Consider the following 21,204-nt stretch of genomic DNA (forward strand, 5'->3'; position numbering starts at 1 on the left):
CCGTTTAGAAAACTGATCTGCAAGGACGTTTTTCAGTGTAATATGCGGCAAAATCTGTGACCAGCTCAGTACATTATGTCTCTCCCACCCCCCATCCATTCTGTTACCAAACACCAGCCCCCCTACCCCCCTCCAACCTTCTCCATCCAGCCAGAGAGCAGAGGATATAGGCCCAGCCGCTAAAGCTGTTTTTTCAGCCACTGCTCCCGTTTGGTCTATCTGAGATACACAGAGAGCGGAGGTGTCGCTTTTCCGCTGGCATTTCGGACAGTATCTACTTATAGATGGGAGAAAAAGAGAAAAGAAAAACAGAAGGGGTATTATCAGGGAGGGATGAGAGCAGCAAAGGCATTTTGTCTTTTTATTCCCCTCCTAAACCCTGGGCTTTGCTCCCAATCCGATTGGTCGATACGGCCAGGGATGTAAATGAAATGCAAAGAGGAATAAGGCTGGCTTCCCATCTGCAGTGTGCCCCCCTCATGTCCCCCCTCTTCTCTCTCTCTCTCTACTGCTCCGTCGCTATTCTATTTCTCTATCGTCTCTGTCTCCCATTCACAGGATTGCTTCTCTCTTTCCCCCTCTCCATGCATCCCTCCCCACTCCCTCTCTCCCTGGCTGGGCTCACAGCTCTTATCTCCTCAGACGCCCCACATTCCAGCGTTGCCGTGGCTCCCTGCCTGCATCCGTGGTCATGACGATTCCATGGGTGCCTACAATCCTTCAGCAGCTTGCTGATTTGGGGTGGGCATCTGACTCTCAGAGACAGGGGGGCGGGAGGGCAAGAGACAGGGGGACAGAGGGGTGTTAGAGAGGGATGGGAGAGAGAGAGAGAGGGAGACAGGAGAGGGAGACAGGGAGAGGGAGACAGGAGAGGGAGACAGGGAGAGGGAGACAGGAGAGGGAGACAGGGAGAGGGAGACAGGGAGAGGGAGACAGGAGAGGGAGACAGGGAGAGGGAGAATAAAGCAGAACTGAGGACGTCAGATGAGAAAAGGCTAATGATACAGAAAAATGACAAAGAGAGAGAAAAACACAAATATATATAATAGCAGATCCAAACACCTGTACATTCTACTATAGATTCACATAGATTTTATTGATTTTTTTTGCATCTCCTTTTAATACAAATTTGTCATATTTGTATAAATCAGTAAATATACTTACACCAGAAATAAAATGTCTTATAGAAAAAATTAACTAACACAGTAGAAACAAAGTAAAGCTCTGAGAAAATGTAAAGTGGATCTTTGGACAGCAGAAAAACACTTTTTTTCTGAGAGAGAAGAACCGTCTGTGCAAGGCCCATTCTCATCAGCTATCCCCGTGGACCTAGCAGAGGGCAGGTTTGTTTTCTAAGAGGACCGGAGCAGCACTTCTAGTGCTCTGCTCTCTGTCCATGCCATCAAAAGTACAATGAGAGCAGATGACAGGACACAGGCTTGGCTGGCTGTTAAAATAGAGTGACTGTAGACCAGGTCTCATAGAAATCAGTGAAGCCCAAATATCAAACACACCAGCCCCCGAAAGAGTAAAATAGCATGGTCACAGACTGAGAATGTGTACGGTAAGCTAGGTAGAAAGTCTACACGAGAACAGAGGGGAGAAGGAATGAACAGGAAAGTAGTTAAAGATGTTATCAAGTGTACTGAATCACCATGTCTCTCAGACCAGCCTCAAGTGACTGAGTCCATCTGTCCAGGAGCCTGGGTCGTGCTGCTGAGGACCTTTGCATGTCTGGGTGCAACGTCTCGGAGTGTCTGCGTGACTGTGGTTGTAACTCGATGTCTGCGTGACGGAATGTCTCTCTGGAGATGAAAGCACTCCACTGCTCGGTGTGTGTGCGTGTTTTTCCTCTCTGCGCGTCTGTGTTTCACAGGAGGAGCACACACACACACACACACACACACACACACACACACACACACACACACACACACACACACACACACCTCTAAAAGGGTCCCTGGCATTGTGACATTTCATATTTCATTTAAATCCATGAGGGATTATAGCTCTGTCGTCAAAGAGAGAGAAAAAAAGCTAATTTAATCCATTAGATTTTAAAGGACCAACTCAGATGGATGGATAGTCAGTGGGCAGCGGTGGCGATTAGGAGCCAGGGTCATGCTAAGAGCCCAGAGCCCAGGACAGCGACAGCGTGGCACTGCACAAGTCTGTCACAGATTAAGAGCCTGCTCTAATCCCCCATTTCTGCACCCAAATTGGGTTTCCCTCAATCTCAGCCCTGACACCTAATGGGAGAAAAATATAACTAAATCAGCAGGAGGCCACGGCTGCATAATCACAACTTTAAAAGCTGTGAGAAAGAGATGCAGAGAGACAGAAAAATGAGAGAGGGAAAGGGAAATAGTAAATAAAAGTGTGTGTGTGGGGGAGACATGAACAGCTTGATTTGGTTCGGTCCAGGCTGCAAAAGTCATGTAATGTCCCCAGTGGAAAACATTCCCGCAGTGTGAGGTGCAGCCAGATTCCTGTTTGACTGGACAACCCCACCTCATCACAAAGAGCCCCATCGTCAGCACCACCTCCATATTAGGTCCCATGTTGTAGCCAAGTCTTTGACAAGGGATGTTTTTCATGCACCTTATTCATCACAGAATGGTCCAGGTCATCATACATACATTTTCCCATGATGAATGCAGGTATCCAAACACCTTCAAAGAGCCCAGTCTACTCTCCACTGTACTGGGTGTGTTCAATCCCTGAGGCTAGAGCACCAGATGTAGCCTGGGGGCCAGTCAACATCCCCTGGCTGCCACACTGGAACCTCCTTTCTACAATGAGTTGAGAGGACCTCTCCTCCTCAGAGAGTCTCCATGGTGTCCTGCAGTATCAGTTGAAGCCCACTCCCTGTGTGCCTGCGCCATCTGACCCTGCCATACCTCACGGGGTGGGTCTCTGCCGGAGCCTGGTCCTCTCCTGCAGCAGGTGGGAGACGGCGGTGCGGATGGCGGGGGCCTGGGAGTCTGTGGGCTCCTTGTCCAGGTACAGGCTGAAGTGCTGGATGCTGCAGGTCAGCAGGCTGTCAGGGCTGTGGCCCTGCTTCCCTGAACGCAGGAGCCTCTCGCTGGCCAGGGCCAGGTTTTTATCCCAGTTGGGAGGGTAGTCTGTGTGCGCCTCCACAATCTCCTTATACAGCTGCCAATCACAAAGAACACAACTTGTACACAACAACCATAATCTTATGGTTAATGCTCATACTCCTATATGTTTGCTATGGGAGGACTGACTCACTGTGTAGGAGAGCTCAAACAAGCGTGCTTTCCCTTCTCCCTGGATCCTCTCAGCCAGGTCAAACAGAAAGAAAGCCGTCTTCATCCTGAAACAAAGAGGATACATCACAGGCTAAGTGCTGGATGGATGGATGGATGGATGGATGGATGGATGGATGGATGGATGAACCGTGGAGATCTATCCGCAGAGATGCACTAGCAGAATAGAGTGATTTATGTAGATGCTAGCTACATAACAGTATTTCATGTAGAATAGCTGGTGCTCTACCACACCAGAGTGGGTTATGTAGATGTTTTAGCTAGCAGACTAGGGTGATCTGTCATAGAGGCTCTATCTGTAAACTATACATATACAGTGACTGTAACAGAGAAAAAAAGAGTCAGTGTCTTCAATGTTAACTCTTTACTGTACCTGGCCTGCCACATCTCCTCATTAGCCACCCTCTCCCAGGACCCTGGGTGGAAACTGGAACCAGACACAAAAACAGTTCTTTATCTCAACACCTCTGGGCCTTTTCTTATGCATCATTCCTCCCACACTATCATATTAATTATGTATCATTATTGGTGTTAATATATACTGAACAAAAATATAAACGCAACATGCAACAATTTAAAAGATTTTTACAGTTCATATAAGGAAATCAGTCAATTGAAATAAATTAATTAGGCCCTAATCTATGGATTTCACATGACTGGGAATACAGATATGCATCTGTTGGTCACAGATACCTTTAAAAAAAGGTAGGGGCGTGGATCAGAAAATCAGTCAGTATCTGGTGTGACCACCATTTGCCTCATGAAGCACAACACTTCTACTTCGCATAGAGTTGATCAGGCTGTTGATTGTGGCCTGTGAATGTTGTCCGACTCCTCTTCAATGGCTGTGCGAAGTTGCTGGATATTGACGGGAACTGGAACATGCTGTCGTACACGTCGATCCAGAGCATCCCAAACATACTCAATGGGTGACATGTCTGGTGAGTATGCAGGCCATGGAAGAACTGGGACCTTTTCAGCTTCCAGGAATTGTGTACAGATCCTTCCGACATGGGGCCATGCATTAGCCTATCATGCTGAAACATGAGGTGATGGCGGCGGATGAATGGCACGACAATGGGCCTCAGGATCTCGTCACGGTATCTCTGTGAGATTCAAATTGCCATCGATAAAATGCAATTGTGTTCGTTGTCCGTAGCTTATGCCACCCATAACCCCACTGCCAACATGGCGCACTCTGTTCACAACGCTGACATCAGCAAACCGCACGCCCACACAACGCCATACACGTAGTCTGCGTTTGTGAGGCCGGTTGGACGCAATGCCAAATTCTCTAAAACGATGTTGGAGGTGGCTTATGGTAGAGAAATTAACATTAAATTCTCTAGAAACAGCTCTGGTGGACATTCCTGCAGTCAGCATGCCAATTGCACGCTCCCTCAAAACTTGAGACATCTGTGGCATTGTGTTGTGTGACAAAGCGTGCATTTTAGAGTGGCCTTTTATTGTCCCCAGCACAAGGTACACCTGTGTAATGATCATGCTGTTTAATTAGCTTCTTGATAAGCCACACCTGTCAGGTGGATGAATTATCTTGGCAAAGGAGAAATGCTCACTAACAGGGATGTAAACAAATTTGTGCACAAAATTTGAGAGAAATAAGCTTTTGGTGTTCTGCGATCTTCTATTTCAGCTCATGAAACATGGGACCAACACTTTACATGTTGCGTTTATATTTATGTTCAGTGTATGTTGTTCAACCAAGTGTGCAGGTTTAGGTTTTCACAAACCTAATGTGAGTATACAACACCGTTCAAAAGTTTGTGGTCTCTTAGAAATGTCATTGTTTTCGAAAAGAAAAGCAATTTGTTTGTCCATTAAAATAACATCAAATTGATCAGAAATACAGTGCAGACATTGTTAATGTTGTAAATGGCTATTGTAGCTGGAAACGGCTGATTTTTTATGGAATATCTACATAGGCATACAGAGGCCCATTATCAGCAACCATCAGTCCTGTGTTCCAATGGCACGTTGTGTTTTCTAATCCAAGTTGATCATTTAAAAAGCCTAATTGGTCATTAGAAAACCCTTTTGCAATTATGTTAGCACAGCTGAAAACGGTTGTGCTGATTAAAGAAGCAATAAAACTGGCCTTCTTGAGACTAATTGAGTATCTGGAGCATCAGCAATTGTGGGTTCGATTACAGGCTCAAAATGGCCAGAAACAAATAACTTTCACGCCTCACAGGTCCTCAACTGGCAGCTTCATTAAATAGTACCCGCAAAACACCAGTCTCAACGTCAACAGTGAAGAGGCGACTCCGGGATGCTGACCTTCTAGGCAGAGTTGCAAAGAAAAAGCCATATCTCAGACTGGCCAATAAAAATTAAAGATTAAGATGGGCATTCTGAGATATGGCTTTTTCTTTGCAACTCTGCCTAGAAGGTCAGCTTCACGGAGTCACCTCTTGACGTTGAGACTGGTGTTTTGCGGGTACTATTTAATGAAGCTGCCAGTTGAGGACATGTGAGGCGTCTGTTTCTCAAACTAGACACTCTAATGTATTTGTCCTCTTGCTCAGTTGTGCACCGGGGCCTCCCACTCCTCTTTCTATTCTGGTTATAGCCAGTTTGCACTGTTCTGTGAAGGGAGTAGTACACAGCGTTGTACGAGATCTTCAGTTTCTTGGCAATTTCTCGCATGGAATAGCCTTCATTTCTCAGAACAAGAATAGACTGACGAGTTTCAGAAGAAAGCTATTTGTTTCTGGCCATTTTGAGCCTGTAATCAAACCCACAATTGCTGATGTTCCAGATACTCAACTAGTCTCAAGAAGGCCAGTTTTATTGATTCTTTAATCAGCACAACAGTTTTCAGCTGTGCTAACATAATTGCAAAAGCATTTTCTAATGATCAATTAGCCTTTTAAAATGATAAACTTGGATTAGCAAACACAACGTGCCATTGGAACACAGGACTGATGGTTGCTGATAATGGGCCTCTGTACGCCTATGTAGATATTCCATTTAAAATCAGCCGTTTCCAGCTACAATAGCCATTTACAACATTAACAATGTCTACACCGTATTTCTGATCAATTTGATGTTATTTTAATGGAAAATAAATATTGCTTTTCTTTCGGAAAACAAGGACATTTCTAAGTGACCCCAAACTTTTGAACGGTAGTGTATATAGTACTGTCAAAACATCAGACGGCAGAGCAACAATACCAACACATCAGCCATGGAAGGAACCATATATCCTGTTTCATTTTGTTACGTAGAAACACTTGACCTCTTCTTCAAAATCCTATTTTAGCAGTGTTCTGAGCTAATATTTGGCTTGCGGGCATCGACGGACACGCTTGTAGTGAGGGCGAGGGAAATAATGTCACAGTATTCAGCCATGATTATCGCAGTGAATGAGGGGCTGCTGGCAACAGCAACAGAATATGGAGCTTTGACTAATTCCACTTTTGACACACTTATTGACAAAACGCAATAAGAAACTCATTATGTTTAATCTTCAGTCTCATTTCAAATAGCTGAAGGCCTAATGTCTTGCTTTGGTATAACGCAGAAAGAGCTGCTGGATCAGAGCAGGGAGAACAGAGGAAACCTTGCCGTAGGAACGTCGGTTCTCAGCCAGTATTGTGAAAGACCACATAGAGAAGGTATAGTCAACACCAAAGAGTATCACTGAACAGAAGATTCCTCTTTTGTTTTTTCCTTTCAATTAAGACCTAGAAAATCAGGTGAGGGGAGTTCCTTACTAATCAGTTACATTAATTCATCAATCAAGTACAAGGGAGGAAGGAAAACCTGCAGACACTCAGCCCTCCGTGGAATGAGTTTGATGTGGTCTACAGTATGACCATTTCCATGGCGACTAGCAGAAGCCCTTAGACTCCCCATGGACTGTAGGCTTCTCCTGCTGAGCTGGCCCCCCCACCCCTCCAGAGGGCCCTCTGGGATGTGTGTAATGTACTGTGTACCTGTTGTGTGGCTCAGTCCAGTTGTAGATGTAGCGGGTGCGGCGGGCCCACTCCTCCGGGTGGAAGTGCTCCTGGGCAGGCACCAGGTGGTCACACACGCCTAGGGGCCAGCGAGAGAAGCTCCTCTCCCAGCTGGGGTCCCCGTCAGGCAGCCCGATGCAGGCCAGTACGGCCCCCCTGCAGACACACACAACCAGGCAGGCACCGTGCTTCTGAAGTGGGCAGAGCAGAACCACAGGGCTGGAAACCCCTGAAAGGGCCTACCCCCAGCTATCTATCTCCCCTCAAACACTACTCACTCTCCGCCCAGGTGGCTGCTGATAGAACTGAATAGGCATACATGGGAAGCACATATGCCTCCACCTCTTACCCAACAAACACACACAAGCATGTGCACACACCATTCAGCTCTCTCCCATCTCCCATCCCTACTGCTTCATTCTCCTCTCTAGTGCTGTCCCCTAAAGGGTTGATCCCACTGGTCAGTGTTGCTTCCTTGGTTACGTTCATGTTGGCCAAGCAAACACTGCCCCCTGGTGGGTTTGGCATTTAAAGGACTCCTGTCCAACCCATTTGTTCTCTGTATCCCCAGACTACTATAGTCAGATGGATACAGCAGTCACACAGTAAATTATATATACTCATTATGTATTCAGTATTTCTCTGCATTCTTTCCCACAGATGGCTGAAGTTATGTCTTTGGGCTTATCTCCTCCATGCACCGATCACTGTATCAACCACTCAGTGCTCCCATTCAACCTTACCATTCCTCACACTTTCTCAGTCCTCTTGATTAATTTTCTCAATTTCTCACTAGTCCATTCTTTCCATCCATGCATTCTCCATAGAGATAGACACAGTATTTATCTCTGCAGTATTCTCTCTCACTCACTCACTCACTCACTCACTCACTCACTCACTCACTCACTCACTCACTCACTCACTCACTCACTCACTCACTCACAGACTCACTGTGTGTTGTGAGAGAGGAACTGCTCCAGACTGAAGGAGTCCTTCTCCTCAGTGTGGACCGGGTCCCACCAGCGGCCAGGGAAATTAACCCTAGGGTGATGCTGGCCCAGCTTGGCCACGTACCAACTGTACGTCATCATCTGGAGGGGGAGAGAGTAGTAGTCAATAGGAGCCTTACTGAGATCATCATCATCGCAACTCTATTGTCTAACATGTACGGCCTGTCTTTAGTATCAGATTCAGTTCCATTTAAAATGCTATTATAATAAAGCTGTAATTATAATATAATAAAGCTAGTCATGTTGTCCTGGGCCTAAATAAGCCCAATATAAGGCTCAGCACTAACCTCCTGGTCAACGAGGTGTACGTCAGGCCGGACCCCCTGGCAGTAGTGGAGGTAGCGTAGTGAGTTCCCTGGGAGGTCTCCCCGGGTAAGGATGATAGAGTCTGGAGGAACAGAGGCCAGAAGCTCCCTGCCGAACCGCTCCACAACACTGTTAATGCTCTGATCACACTCCCTGGGAGGGATGCAACACAAACCTTTACAAGTCAACGGGAGCTATTTTCTCTAACCACACTGACACATAACAAGTGTGTGTTTGTGTACACAGGAGTGAGGTTGTGTTTGCAGGTCTTCACTTCTGAGGATTGTGTGTGTGTGTGTGTGTTCATGTACTGTATGCATGCTTTCAAGTTGCTCTGTGGTAAGTTGTCACAGCCCTAGCCCATGCTCTGCCTCTCTAATCGTGGGTAGACAGGTGCGATGGGTCTGACAGCGTATGCCAGGCTCTCCCCCTGATCAAAGCAGCTGTGTGATGGCGGCCTCAGCCTGCCTGGCAGAGTGCAGCACCACGCTGGTGTAATCTGCTGCCTCTCATGGTTAACATCTCACACTCAGCATTCACAGTGAAATCTATGTGCTAACCGTGCCTCTCTTTAGCCCCTACCATGGGGGGAGGAGAGACGGGATAATGAAATACCTGGCATGTGGAGTGCAGGGCTCCAGTTTGAAGTACAGTGAGAACTATTTGGTTAGCTCAGGTGAGACTAGTGTGGAGTGAGTTTTGGGAGTAAAATACTCAAGACATTTTGTGTGCGACCCTCTATCTCCAAGACAACATTTATTTTCTAGTTTGTCCGGCAAACCTTGAAATCAGTTGGTGGTAAAAATACTACAGTGTTATAACACCACACACAGGATGTGCCATCAAGCCTAAGTCAGTTGACTGGATATGATGCTTACCGATGGTTGGAGTGCACCATGTGTGCCAGGAGACCTACAGTGAAGAGCCAGCCTCCGGCCCGCCACAGACCCCCATGGCCTAGCCTCCTCTCCAGGCCTGTGTGTGTCCAACTCAGGCCCAACCCAGCCAGCACACACACCACAGCATCGCTCTGGAGCCAGAACCGCTCCACCTGCAGAGAGACCAAACACACGACACAGCCTTTTACCTGGGGCAGAGGAGACTGTGGCATCCCAACTCAGGCCCATCCTGTAGCCTCCCTGCATGTTTCCCTGCCTGCCCTAACCAAGCCTCATGGCTCACCACTCACCACTCCCAGCAGTAGGGGTCTGCTGATGTCCAGGTTGGCTCTCCAGGCGAAGAACAGGGAGTAGAGTAGCAGCATGGCTGTCAGCAGCCAGGGAACAACACAGCGCCTCCTGGAGAGGAAGGACAGGCATCGCCATGAGAGCACTGGCCTTACACAGACATATACACAGAAATACCATATATAAACTCAGCAAAAAAAGAAACGTCCCTTTTTCAGGACCCTGTCTTTCAAAGATAATTCGTAAAAATCCAAATAACTTCACAGATCTTCATTGTAAAGGGTTTAAACGCTGTTTCCCATGCTTGTTCAATGAACCATAAACAATTAATGAACATGCACCTGTGGAACGGTCGTTAAGACACTAACAGCTTACAGACGGTAGGCAATTAAGGGCACAGTTATGAAAACTTAGGACACTAAAAGAGGCCTTTCTACTGACTCTGAAAAACACCAAAAGAAAGATGCCCAGGGTCCCTGCTCATCTGCGTGAACGTGCCTTAGGCATGCTGCAAGGAGGCATGAGGACTGCAGATTGCAATGTCCGTACTGTGAGAAGCCTAAGACAGCGCTACAGGGAGACAGGACGGACTGCTGATCGTCCTTGCAGTGGCAGACCACGTGTAACAACACCTGCATAGGATTGGTACATCCGAACATCACACCTGCGGGACAGGTACAGGATGGCAACAACAACTGCCCGAGTTACACCAAGAACGCACAATCCCTCCATCAGTGCTCAGACTGTCCGCAATAGGCTGAGAGAGGCTGGACTGAGGGCTTGTAGGCCTGTTGTAAGGCAGGTCCTCACCAGACATCACCGGCAACAACGTCGCCTATGGGCACAAACCCACCGTCGCTGGACGAGACAGGACTGGCAAAATGTGCTCTTCACTGACGAGTCGCGGTTTTATCTCACCAGGGGTGATGGTCGGATTCGCATTTATCGTCGAATGAGCGTTACACCGAGGCCTGTACTCTGGAGCGGGATCGATTTGGAGGTGGAGGGTCCGTCATGGTCTGGGGAGGTGTGTCACAGCATCATGGGACTGAGCTTGTTGTCATTGCAGGCAATCTCAACGCTGTGTGTTACAGGGAAGACATCCTCCTCCCTCATGTGGTACCCTTCCTGCAGGCTCATCCTAAAATGACCCTCCAGCATGACAATGCCACCAGCCATATTGCTCATTCTGTGCGTGATTTCCTGCAAGACAGGAATGTCAGTGTTCTGCCATGACCAGTGAAGAGCCCGGATCTCAATCCCATTGAGCACGTCCGGGACTTGTTGGATCGGAGGGTGAGGGCTAGGGCCATTCCCCCCAGAAATGTCCGGGAACTTGCAGGTGCCTTGGTGGAAGAGTGGGGTAACATCTCACAGCAAGAACTGGCAAATCTGGTGCAGTCCATGAGGAGGAGATGCACTGCAATACTTAATGCAGCTGGTGGCCACACCAGACACTGACTGTTACCTTTGATTTTGATCCCCCCTTTGTTCAGGGACACATTATTCCATTTCTTGTTATCATACAAATATTTACACATGTTAAGTTTGCTGAAAATAAACGCAGTTGACAGTGAGAGGATGTTTATTTTTTTGCTGAGTTTATTACTCTCTCAATATCACATTTATTTTCACCCTCCCAACAAGTACATGAAAATACATCCAGTGCAATTCACTCCCAAATTCATCAAGGTACAGGAGAGATAACATCACACCGCCTGTAGACAGACTCACTATCACAGCTAACACGTTCTATAGCCCACAGCATGATTGCTTTCCTAATGCTGGGTCTGGATGACAGCATGTGAGTCACTGTGTGACGGGGCCAAGAACTCTGCCTCACATCACCATTACAGCACAGAGGATGGTTGTAAAAGGTTTTATAAAATAACGAAAAAACACTATCCCCTAGTGGTAATCAAAACATAATAATTATGTGAATGAAAATGAGAATTGGAAAAAATTGCATAGGCAGTGGGAGGCAGGGGGGGGGCAGAGGGAGGCAGGGGGAGGCAGAGGGTGGGAAGGCAGGGGGTGGCCAGGACGAGGCAGAGGTGGGCAGCCAGGACGAGGCAGAGGTGGGCAGGGGGTGGCCAGGACGAGGCAGAGGTGGGCAGCCAGGATGAGGCAGAGGTGGGCAGGGGGTGGCCAGGACGAGGCAGAGGTGGGCAGGGGGTGGCCAGGACGAGGCAGAGGTGGGCAGGGGGTGACCAGGACGAGGCAGAGGTGGGCAGCCAGGACGAGGCAGAGGTGGGCAGGGGGTGGCCAGGATGAGGCAGAGGTGGGCAGGAGGTGGCCAGGACGAGGCAGAGGTTGGCAGGGGGTGGCCAGGACGAGGCAGAGGTGGGCAGGAGGTGGCCAGGACGAGGCAGAGGGTGGGCAGGAGGTGGCCAGGACGAGGCAGAGGTGGGCAGGGGATGGCCAGGACGAGGCAGAGGTGGGCAGGAGGTGGCCAGGACGAGGCAGAGGGTGGGCAGTGCCCTGGGGACAGCCCTGCTCATGGGTTTCCCTGGCTCTGCTCTGCCTTATCAGCGGCACCCAACAGACCCCAGCATAGCCACTACTGTAATGAATTACTGCATCAGAGAGCACTGCAACATACAGATACATACATTCACATACACATCACTACAACTAGTAGACATACAAAAAACACACACACATCAAAATCTCCCTTTCTTCTTTTGATTGTACAGCGCCTTGACAGCACGACAGCTTTTAGCCTCATGTTGAGATCAGTGCACTTTGCAGGGGTTTTCTTTCTGAGTGTTAATTAAGCAATAAGGCCCGAGGGGTTGTGGTATATTGCCAATATACCACGGCTAAGGGCTGTTCTTAGGCACGACTCAACGCGGAGTGCCTGAATATAGCCCTTAGCCCTGGTTTATTGGCCATTTACCACAAACCCCTGAGGTGCCTTATTGCTATTATAAACTGGTTACCAACTTAATATGATATTGTACGACGACTATTCCATGCATAATGTAATGTAATGTAACATATCTAAATGGAGGGATTCAAATGTACATCCCAAATGCTAATAATTGCCCTGAGGCAAGGTTGGTCTGCCAGGTGTTTCCTTACCTGTCCCAGGAGAAGAGGAACAGGCCCAGTCCAGCCAGGACCAGCACAGGGAGGGACAGGTCAGCCATACAGTGGTCCAGCTGAGCCCTGACACACACACACACACACCAAAAACCTCTGATGACTGCATCCCTCTAACCTCCATCAAACTGAAGGACACCAATTACTGAATGTCCTCTCATTTCCCCTTCATCAGATTGGAATACACCAGTAACTGTGCCCCTCCCCGATCAAACAGACCAACTCTGTTCACTGTATGCACCCCCAGTCCCCACCCTTCCGTCCGATTAACAGAGACCAATGAATGTGTCCTCTAACCAACCCCCGTCAGAGTGCCTGTCAGTCACAGAGCATCTTCTTTAATACCCATCTCTGTTTGACGGCTTATTGAGTCTCTATATTGAGGAGAGAAAGAGAGAGAGAGAGAGAGAGAGAGAGAGAGAGAGAGAGAGAGAGAGAGAGAGAGAGAGAGAGAGAGAGACTGTGTGTGTGTGTGTGTGTGTGTGTGTGCATACGTGTGTGAGACTGTGTCAGCTTCTCTAGCGGAGTTTACATCCCCGATGTGACATGCTTGCCTCTCTCCCTTGTCTTGAAGGTGTGCTTGTCGATCAACCAGCGGGGGTGATGGAAGGGGGCGAGGGCCAGGCGGGGTACTGGTGGTGGGGGGTCTTAAGACGCATACTCCCCACCCGTCGTCAGCCATAGAAAATTACAGAAGTTGGATGACGGAAGGGGGGGGAGGGGGGGGTTGTTGGAGGAAAACAAATCTATCCAGCTATATTGCAGTGTCTGTCATCACAGCTTGTCACGCTTAAACACCAGAGCAGAGTGATCATTTCAAACTGCTGGAGAAACAGAACACAGAGATTTGGCCCTCTAAGCAGGTTCAGTTCTGCTTTGATGGGCGAGAGGGGAACGGGAAGAACAAAAGCTTGGGAGTGAGGAGGGAGAGACGGGCTCCAGTACTGGCGATGGATGGCCTCCCTCCTTCAGAACAGAACTGATGGGTTTTTGTGTGATGTTTAAACCTGTCTGTCTAGAGCCAAAACCATGACAAAACCCACTCTGTCTCTTCTACAGATCACATTATCCAATGAATGACCTTCAAATGTACAACATTTAAAAGCAAGACACCAGAACAATTCATGCTATAGCAATGACTTCATCTGTAAAATAAAGTGAATTAATATCCTAATAAAGATGGGCATACTCACTGTAGCATCATGCTGAGGTTCCCGGTACCTTCTATCTTGGCCTAGGGTCACATATGAAAGAAACAACCACATCAATCACAACCATACGTCCCACACTAGAGTTTGTGGTAAAGCTCATAGATTATGTACGTTGGTACTTTTAAATGTATAGAAGTATGTACCAGGCTGAAGGTGCCGTACTCAGTCCTCAGTAGGTGAGTAAGGAGGCCTGAGAGGGAAGTCTGGTCTCCCCAGCTCCAGCGAGCTGTGTTCAGGTAGGAGGAGATAGGCAGGTAGACGTAGGGCAGGAAACCCCCCAGGAAACACAGTCCCAGAGACATCAGCCCACACACAGACAGCTCCTGACACAATCACACAATAACAGCTATTCAGCATTCTTACAGATAGGCTAGTTCTTCTACCTTGTCTCTATGGCCACTCAGATGGAGAAGAGTGGTGTGTTGTTAAACTTACTCTGTGAGAGTAGAGCTGAAGCAGGACCCAGGGAATGATGACCACCACATATAACACCAGAGTGTGCTGGTTACACAGACCCAGGCCACAGCACAGCGCCCCCCAATGGGCAACCTGACAACAACAAGAGGAGACTTAATTCATCATATTATAGACTGCGTTTCTGTCATTGAAAAAATATACTAATCAAATGATGAAATATGAAATCTGTAAATTAACACCATATTTCTATAGGTTGTACAGTATAGTTTCCTGAGGCACGCAGTTGTGATATCCCCATGGACCAGTCTATCTGGTCTGGGAGATGTGGCTGATATGCATGTTCTGTCCCGTGTGAGGGTGGAAGTTGTGGAGGGAGTGTGTGTCGGGGGCTGGGTTACCTTCCTCCTCTGGGGGGCACTGTCAGCACAGTGGAAGCTGGTAGTCAGGGAGAAGAGGAGCCCAACAAAGAGGTTGTTGAGGGAGAAGACCTCGGCCACCACCGACCACTGCCAGCTGAGCCTGGACACAGCAAACACCCCCCCAGCCAGCACCGCACCCGGCCCTGGGCCTGCCAGTCTAGAGTAGAGGGAAGAGGGGTGAGGCACGGGGGTTAACACACAAATGTAACTGCTCAATAAAATAAAAAATTTTTTATTGTAGAGTAACTGTCCAATCATAGGTATGAGCAGCTCCGGGCAATGTGGGCATGAGTAATTATCCCAAAGCTAGATCTGAAAATCATATTTAGGATCGACGCATATGATTGCTCAAAAAATCATTTGCACATTTTTGTTAATTATGGAGTACCTGTCATTGCAATAAATAGTATATTTGTGTAGCTATATGTACTATCTAAAATCTTGACCATTCCCATACCTATCCTTCAACCTTCCTCTCCAGCAGCACCAGAGCAGCTTGCCATAGATAACCACTATGGGAGATATCGTCCTTTACTTCAATAATGTATGCACAAAAGTTTCCCCCTTCTTCCTCTCCTGCCTCCATCTCTTTAGAGGTAACTGAAGCAAAGTTGGGATAATCCGTCATATACTAAGACCCACCACTTACTAGAAAGAGAGACAGAGGAAGAGGGAGAGAGACGACAAATGATGAGGAGGAGGAGAAGGGGAAGAAAATAAAAATAGTAAAGAGATGTGTGACTGGGGGGTGAGAGTATGTGAGGATGAAATGAAGGAAACTGAGGAAAATAGTTGAGGAGGAGAGAGGGGGGGGGGGGGGAGAAAGAGGAAGAAGAAAGCAGACCAGTCCCCGGCACGCTGGCTCTGAAATATGAGCGGGCTCCACAATTAAGAAAGTCAGGCAGTATGGCCCTTTCCACCATTGTGTGGAGTGGCTTAGAGTCCTCATCAGCCTATCAGCTAACTGACAGGCAGAGAGCTGCTCTATTCAGCACGGCAGATACAAGCTGCAGGCCAAACGGCTGCCAGGTCCCTTATGACCCCACAATCCCTTGCCGGTGACAGCTTCAAGCTCCATAGCAAATTAGGCGCTCTCACATTACAATCGCAGAAGACAGATTCCATTAACGGTATCTGAAATTGAGTAGAGAGCAGGCCCGTTATCAGACCTGACTCATAAGCACCGCCATTAATCACAAGGCATGATACCATTTATACATTTCCAGCTCTCTCCCTGCCGCTGTGATAGTCAGCCACAAAAGGCCTGATGAGACTTAGGCTAGGGGAACAATGGAGCTTTCTGAGGAAAACGCGGTAAATCAGGAAAAAAGGAGAGGGAGAGGAGAGTAAGAAAAAATAAATCTTGCTTGCTGACTACATCTCCTTTTTTCCCTCTCCTTTCCTCCAGTCTTTTTGCTCTGTGTTCTATGTGATGCAGGATTGTAGTGGGGGGTGTTGAAGGGGTGTCTGGGTCCAGTCTTAGTAAGAGATAGCAGCGTCTTTCTCACTGCACTGCTCCTGGAATTAGTTGTAACTTGAAGGGTAGGAAGAAGGGGTGGGGGGCAGATGGGGACTTTTGTTGAGGTGCAGGGACCCCCCGCACCCTCAATTCTACCCCCTCTGCGCGGCAATTAACCCCAGCCCACACGCTTAGCAGGGGGGCTGGTTTTGAGGTAGAGCAGGGTGCTGCGCAGTAGTGGGGGTCCCTGGAAGTAATGGGGATATTACACCAGGCTCGCTTTGGCTTTTACAGACCTGCCTGACAAGCACACTCCCACTCCCACATACACACAACCACACTCCTGTCCCCTGGTCCTTTATTCCTTCTGAGAGGCTGACACATCTCTCTCCTAGGTCCTGTCAGTGTGTAAGAACCCAGTGATGTGTGTACTCTCAGGTTTAAATGACCTGTCTGTCTGCAGAGGACCACCTGGGTCCCAGTCAGTCTCTTAGCCTCTCCATGGCTCATTCTCTGGGCTAAGTCTGGGGCTGGCTGCTCCCATGGTAGGGAGATGAAGAGGAAGGGACTCTGACTCCATTGTGGCCATGTTTCCTGTTATCAAAGCACAATGTGCTGCAGGATGCTGCTGTGCTGTAATGTTGTGGCTCACTGACAATAACTGTCTGGTTGAGACATGGCAAGAGAATAATATCTCAGTGAGGATATTTTACCCTGAACTGATCCAGTGTGCCAGAATGTTTCAGTCTCATCACTGGGGTAATTACCTGGATGACAAAGGAATTCTAAACAGAAATGCTGTAAAAAAAAATTATATGTATTTCATGAAGATATTGGGAGATCATTGCCCTGCTAAAGAAACATACAAAACATTTAAGAAGTGGAAATACATTTTATTAAGAGGAAAGAATCCTGGAAAATTGAACAATAATCATCCAGCTCTTATTAAAGTAAAATACATCTACCAAAATCATACAATAATTCACTCTAAATTAGAAATATCATAAAAAGAGTATAAATGGTAGGTCAGTAACCAGAAGAATAAAAAATTAATTCAAGGTAAACACAAATACCCATAAAAACTCAGAACCACAATCCCTGTCCTCAAACCAATATACAACCAGATATAGTTCCCAGTGTCCTCTACATGGACAGACAGTAGGACACAAATAGCTTGCCACTGTCACTTTGAAGAGTCAAAGCAGAACCTGCCTCATTTACCCCCTCAGTTCCTAAACATGGGCCAGAGGCTTGCCAGCACTGTACTGCAGCCCAGCACCAAACGCCTTCGTGCCTTGCGCTTGCCTGGGCTGGCCTCAATAACGCTACACAAAGGGCCACCAGCAGCCTGTCTGTAGTGAATGTGTAGAGAATGAGGCAACACAAAGGGCCAGGCCAGGGGATGGACTGTCACACACCACCCTAGGGACAACATAATGCCACAGCTGTGCCATCGCAGATCAGCCCTCCACTGTTCTATCACCCAGAGAGTGGTGCTTTGGGAGAGACATGGCTGGAAAAGAATCACACATTCCTGAAGAGGCTAGGATGAAGCCCATGAACTGGCGTGACAGAAGGTTCCAGCTGGCCTTGGCTCAGTAACACTGACACCCCAGGGTTTAGCTGTGGCCAGGACAGGACAGTGGGCTGAACACTGAGGATGTTTAGATAATATGACAGTGTTTCTGGCTAAGTGCTCTGTTGTATCACATTTGGGAAAGACATGCAACCCTGTTTTTGGGCCAAGCTAGGTAAAATAGGGGTAACAATTTAACTATCTACTATAAAGCATTCATTACACATGTTTAAGTAGATCATAAACATGATATTATGGGTGCTACATATCATTATAAAAATGCATTCATAATACCTAGCCTTCCAGTAGCTAGCAAACAAACCTTCCTAAATGTGCACACATTCCTGTTTAAACTCTCCAATCAGGCAGAGGCAGCAACCACAGCAGCAGATAAGAGAGAAGAGGAGGGGTACAGAAGGACTAGAGAGTGGAGCGTGCCTCAGACAGCCCTCCTCCAGGAGAGCACCCGCCTGCCTGAACGCATGCAAAATTAATCACCACAATCCCGTTCAAACAATGCAGCCACTGACATGACAATTTCTCCCAGAATGCCATCTTAATCTCCAGCCCAACACACAAAAATTACACAAAACAGAAAAAAACAAATGACAGAAATCCTGTGCTTATTACAGAAAGCCATTTTTATACTGCTGCTGCAGCTATTCCAACAAAGTCATTAGCCAGCCACCACTGATATATACATGTTGCTCTATAGATTCCATTAACTAATTCTGGCTGAATTGTAATTGCCGAGTCTGATCCGTCTACTAGCCTGGTGCCTTATTAAGACTGCCTGTGGTGGGTGAGGGATGTAATATTGACGTCCGAGGCAGACACAATCTCAGGGCCACAGGCGAGAGGAATATTAAACTGGTACTTTGTTATGCTGTCTATCTACCCCCCACCCCCTCTATCCCCATCCCACTGCCAGTAATGAGCAAATAACATCTTCATTAAACATCTGTTTAACTGTATTACAGGATGAGTCCTGGGGGAACCATTGGTCATGCTGAGGATGGGGGTGAGAGGAGCAGGGAGGCCTCATGTCCTAGGAGACATTAGGATATCATACAGACAGGGCAAAGGTCCAAACATAGGAGCTTTTAAAGAGGTAATCAAACAATACCAATACAACTACCCTCTTCAATCTATGGTTGAGAGAAGCTATGGCTCTGAACACTGAGGGCTTTGATGTAGATTCTACCTGACCACAACAGATGTGAAAGGGAGGGGCTGCCTGGCCACTGGCAGGGGGGTAGCGGATGGGGAAAGAGGGATTCTCAGCTGTTTCCCCCTTCCCCATTCATCCCTATAAAACTACCCACAAACACACACATACTGTAAGCACCCATAAAGACACACACACACACTGATCCAGTGATGACCCCGCCACACATGTCCCTCCAGCAGCCCCAGCCCTGTGGAAAAACATGCCACCTGAGTGAGCAGCAGCGGGGAGCAGGGAGGGGGAGCACCATCAGGACCATATGGTGGAGGCCTTATAAGGAGCCTGGGCCACAGCACTGGGCGCTAGGCATGGTCTGGCACACCGCCCGCCCTGCGGTCCTCTGACGTATCAGCTGGTCCACACAGGCCCGCTCTTGGCAGGTGAGTGTCTCGCCGGTGTGCCTTCGGGATGGGGGAGGGAGGGAGGGGACGGGGGAGGTAGGGGACGGAGCACATTTGGTGCACCTAACGAATCCTGTTGTTATGTAATCGTATGATCACACAACGTGTCAAAAGTGCTGATTGTTGGATGTTGGTGGTGGTGACAGACAGTTGTTGTTGTTTTAGTGTTCCACTGGCTGTGTCAGAGTACTCCGTCTGTCTCTGGTCTCAGGATTACCATGGGAACGGAGTGAGAGAGATTCCTCTCAGGTAGCACAGATTCAGAGGAGCGTTAGTAGATAAACTGTGAAATGAGGGAGCACCAAATACTGAGCTCTCTGGATTATCCTCTTTCACAGGGTACACAGGTTCTTATAGTCCTCCTTAAGACTCACCGTATAGAGGACTTTTGTAGGACTGATAGGGCCACATATTATTTCTAGGAAGTGCAATCGTACCCCTGCATATCCACTCGGAACTGGTACGCCAAGTATATAGCCAAGTTATCGTTACTCATTGTGTATTTATGTATTACTTGCGTTATCATTTTTCTATCTTTCTCTCTGCATTGTGGGAAGGGCCCGTAAGTAAGCATTTCACTCTTAGTCTACACCTGTTGTTTACGAAGCATGTGACAAATAACATTTGATTTACTAATTATTATAATTATGGCCACCATCCTCAAAGGCTTGTTTAGTCCTGGTGTGATAACATAGGAGACGGGCAATTTGGCCATCAAACCATGTGATCAAGCCAAGTGCGCTGTAATTGACAAATCAAAGGGAAGCTAAGTGCTACATTTTAAACTTACGCAACTCGCAGTTTAGGGAGAAATGGCTTCCAAGCCTATCAATTTACATTCCACCACATTAAACACAGCAATCTGTCCGACTCATTTAAATGGATACATCAAAGGCTTGCTATGTTGGGAATATTACAGACACATTTCATGGTCTTGCAATTTTCTGTTTTGGAGAAACTGCCTTCAAGTCCATAAAAAAATTAAAGTGCATAACATGTAATAACTTCAATGCAATAAGTCCCTATGCATTTGAAACTGTGACTATTCCTCTGGTGCAACCACTTGCATAACCACTCTCAAAATGCTGCTGTGGTACAGGTACAAACAAAACTTATATGGAGATTGGATACAAACCAGGGGAAATGTCAATCACAGACATAGAATAGGTATTACTATAGTTGAATTTAGTGAGATTACCTAAAATGTTCCTGAGAGGGCTGAGCAGGTAGGGAGTGCAGACTGGTCAGTCTTGGCATTTAGTCTGAGGGCCAGGTCTGGCTGGAGGGAACCCCACAGGGGCGTGGCACGTCATCTCTGCCCCCCTACCGGGCACGGGCGAAGCACCCAAGGCCCCCAGCAACCATTCCGGAAACCATCTACCCCCCTTGCCCCCTCAAGCCCTATCAGTACCATACCAAGTCTGCCAGCTGAACTCCAGCCACGGCCTCAACCCAAACCAAGCCCCAGACAGATAATGACTAAAACCTTTATGCTTATTTTTCAAATTGAAAAGCATAAATTATAGTGTCATACTTAAGAGCTTAGAGGGTATAACTGGGTGCTCTGGCTGAAGTCCTCAGTGCCCATCAGCCCATTGGGGGGTCCTCATAA

General features: G+C 47.6%; 1 protein-coding gene across 1 annotated transcript in view; it reads right to left on the reverse strand.

Annotated features, from left to right (window-relative positions):
- Nucleotides 1–1,066: 1,066 nt before the first annotated feature.
- LOC311145468 (protein O-mannosyl-transferase TMEM260-like) overlaps nucleotides 1,067–21,204 on the reverse strand; it is a 29,636-nt gene continuing 9,498 nt past the window's right edge. The window contains exons 5-17 of the mRNA XM_084181712.1: nucleotides 14,908–15,085; nucleotides 14,528–14,641; nucleotides 14,236–14,415; nucleotides 14,075–14,115; nucleotides 12,861–12,947; nucleotides 9,779–9,887; nucleotides 9,468–9,640; nucleotides 8,571–8,742; nucleotides 8,225–8,364; nucleotides 7,253–7,429; nucleotides 3,667–3,720; nucleotides 3,256–3,340; nucleotides 1,067–3,159 (exon numbers count right to left, since the gene is read on the reverse strand). Of these exons, the coding sequence (XP_084037838.1) occupies nucleotides 2,905–3,159; nucleotides 3,256–3,340; nucleotides 3,667–3,720; nucleotides 7,253–7,429; nucleotides 8,225–8,364; nucleotides 8,571–8,742; nucleotides 9,468–9,640; nucleotides 9,779–9,887; nucleotides 12,861–12,947; nucleotides 14,075–14,115; nucleotides 14,236–14,415; nucleotides 14,528–14,641; nucleotides 14,908–15,085 (1,765 nt within the window). The 3' untranslated portion in view covers nucleotides 1,067–2,904. The remainder of the gene's footprint in view (nucleotides 3,160–3,255; nucleotides 3,341–3,666; nucleotides 3,721–7,252; nucleotides 7,430–8,224; nucleotides 8,365–8,570; nucleotides 8,743–9,467; nucleotides 9,641–9,778; nucleotides 9,888–12,860; nucleotides 12,948–14,074; nucleotides 14,116–14,235; nucleotides 14,416–14,527; nucleotides 14,642–14,907; nucleotides 15,086–21,204) is intronic.

The sequence above is a fragment of the Coregonus lavaretus genome (assembly GCF_964263955.1).
Source record: "Coregonus lavaretus genome assembly, chromosome: 18".
Classification (NCBI taxonomy): Eukaryota; Metazoa; Chordata; class Actinopteri; order Salmoniformes; family Salmonidae; genus Coregonus; species Coregonus lavaretus.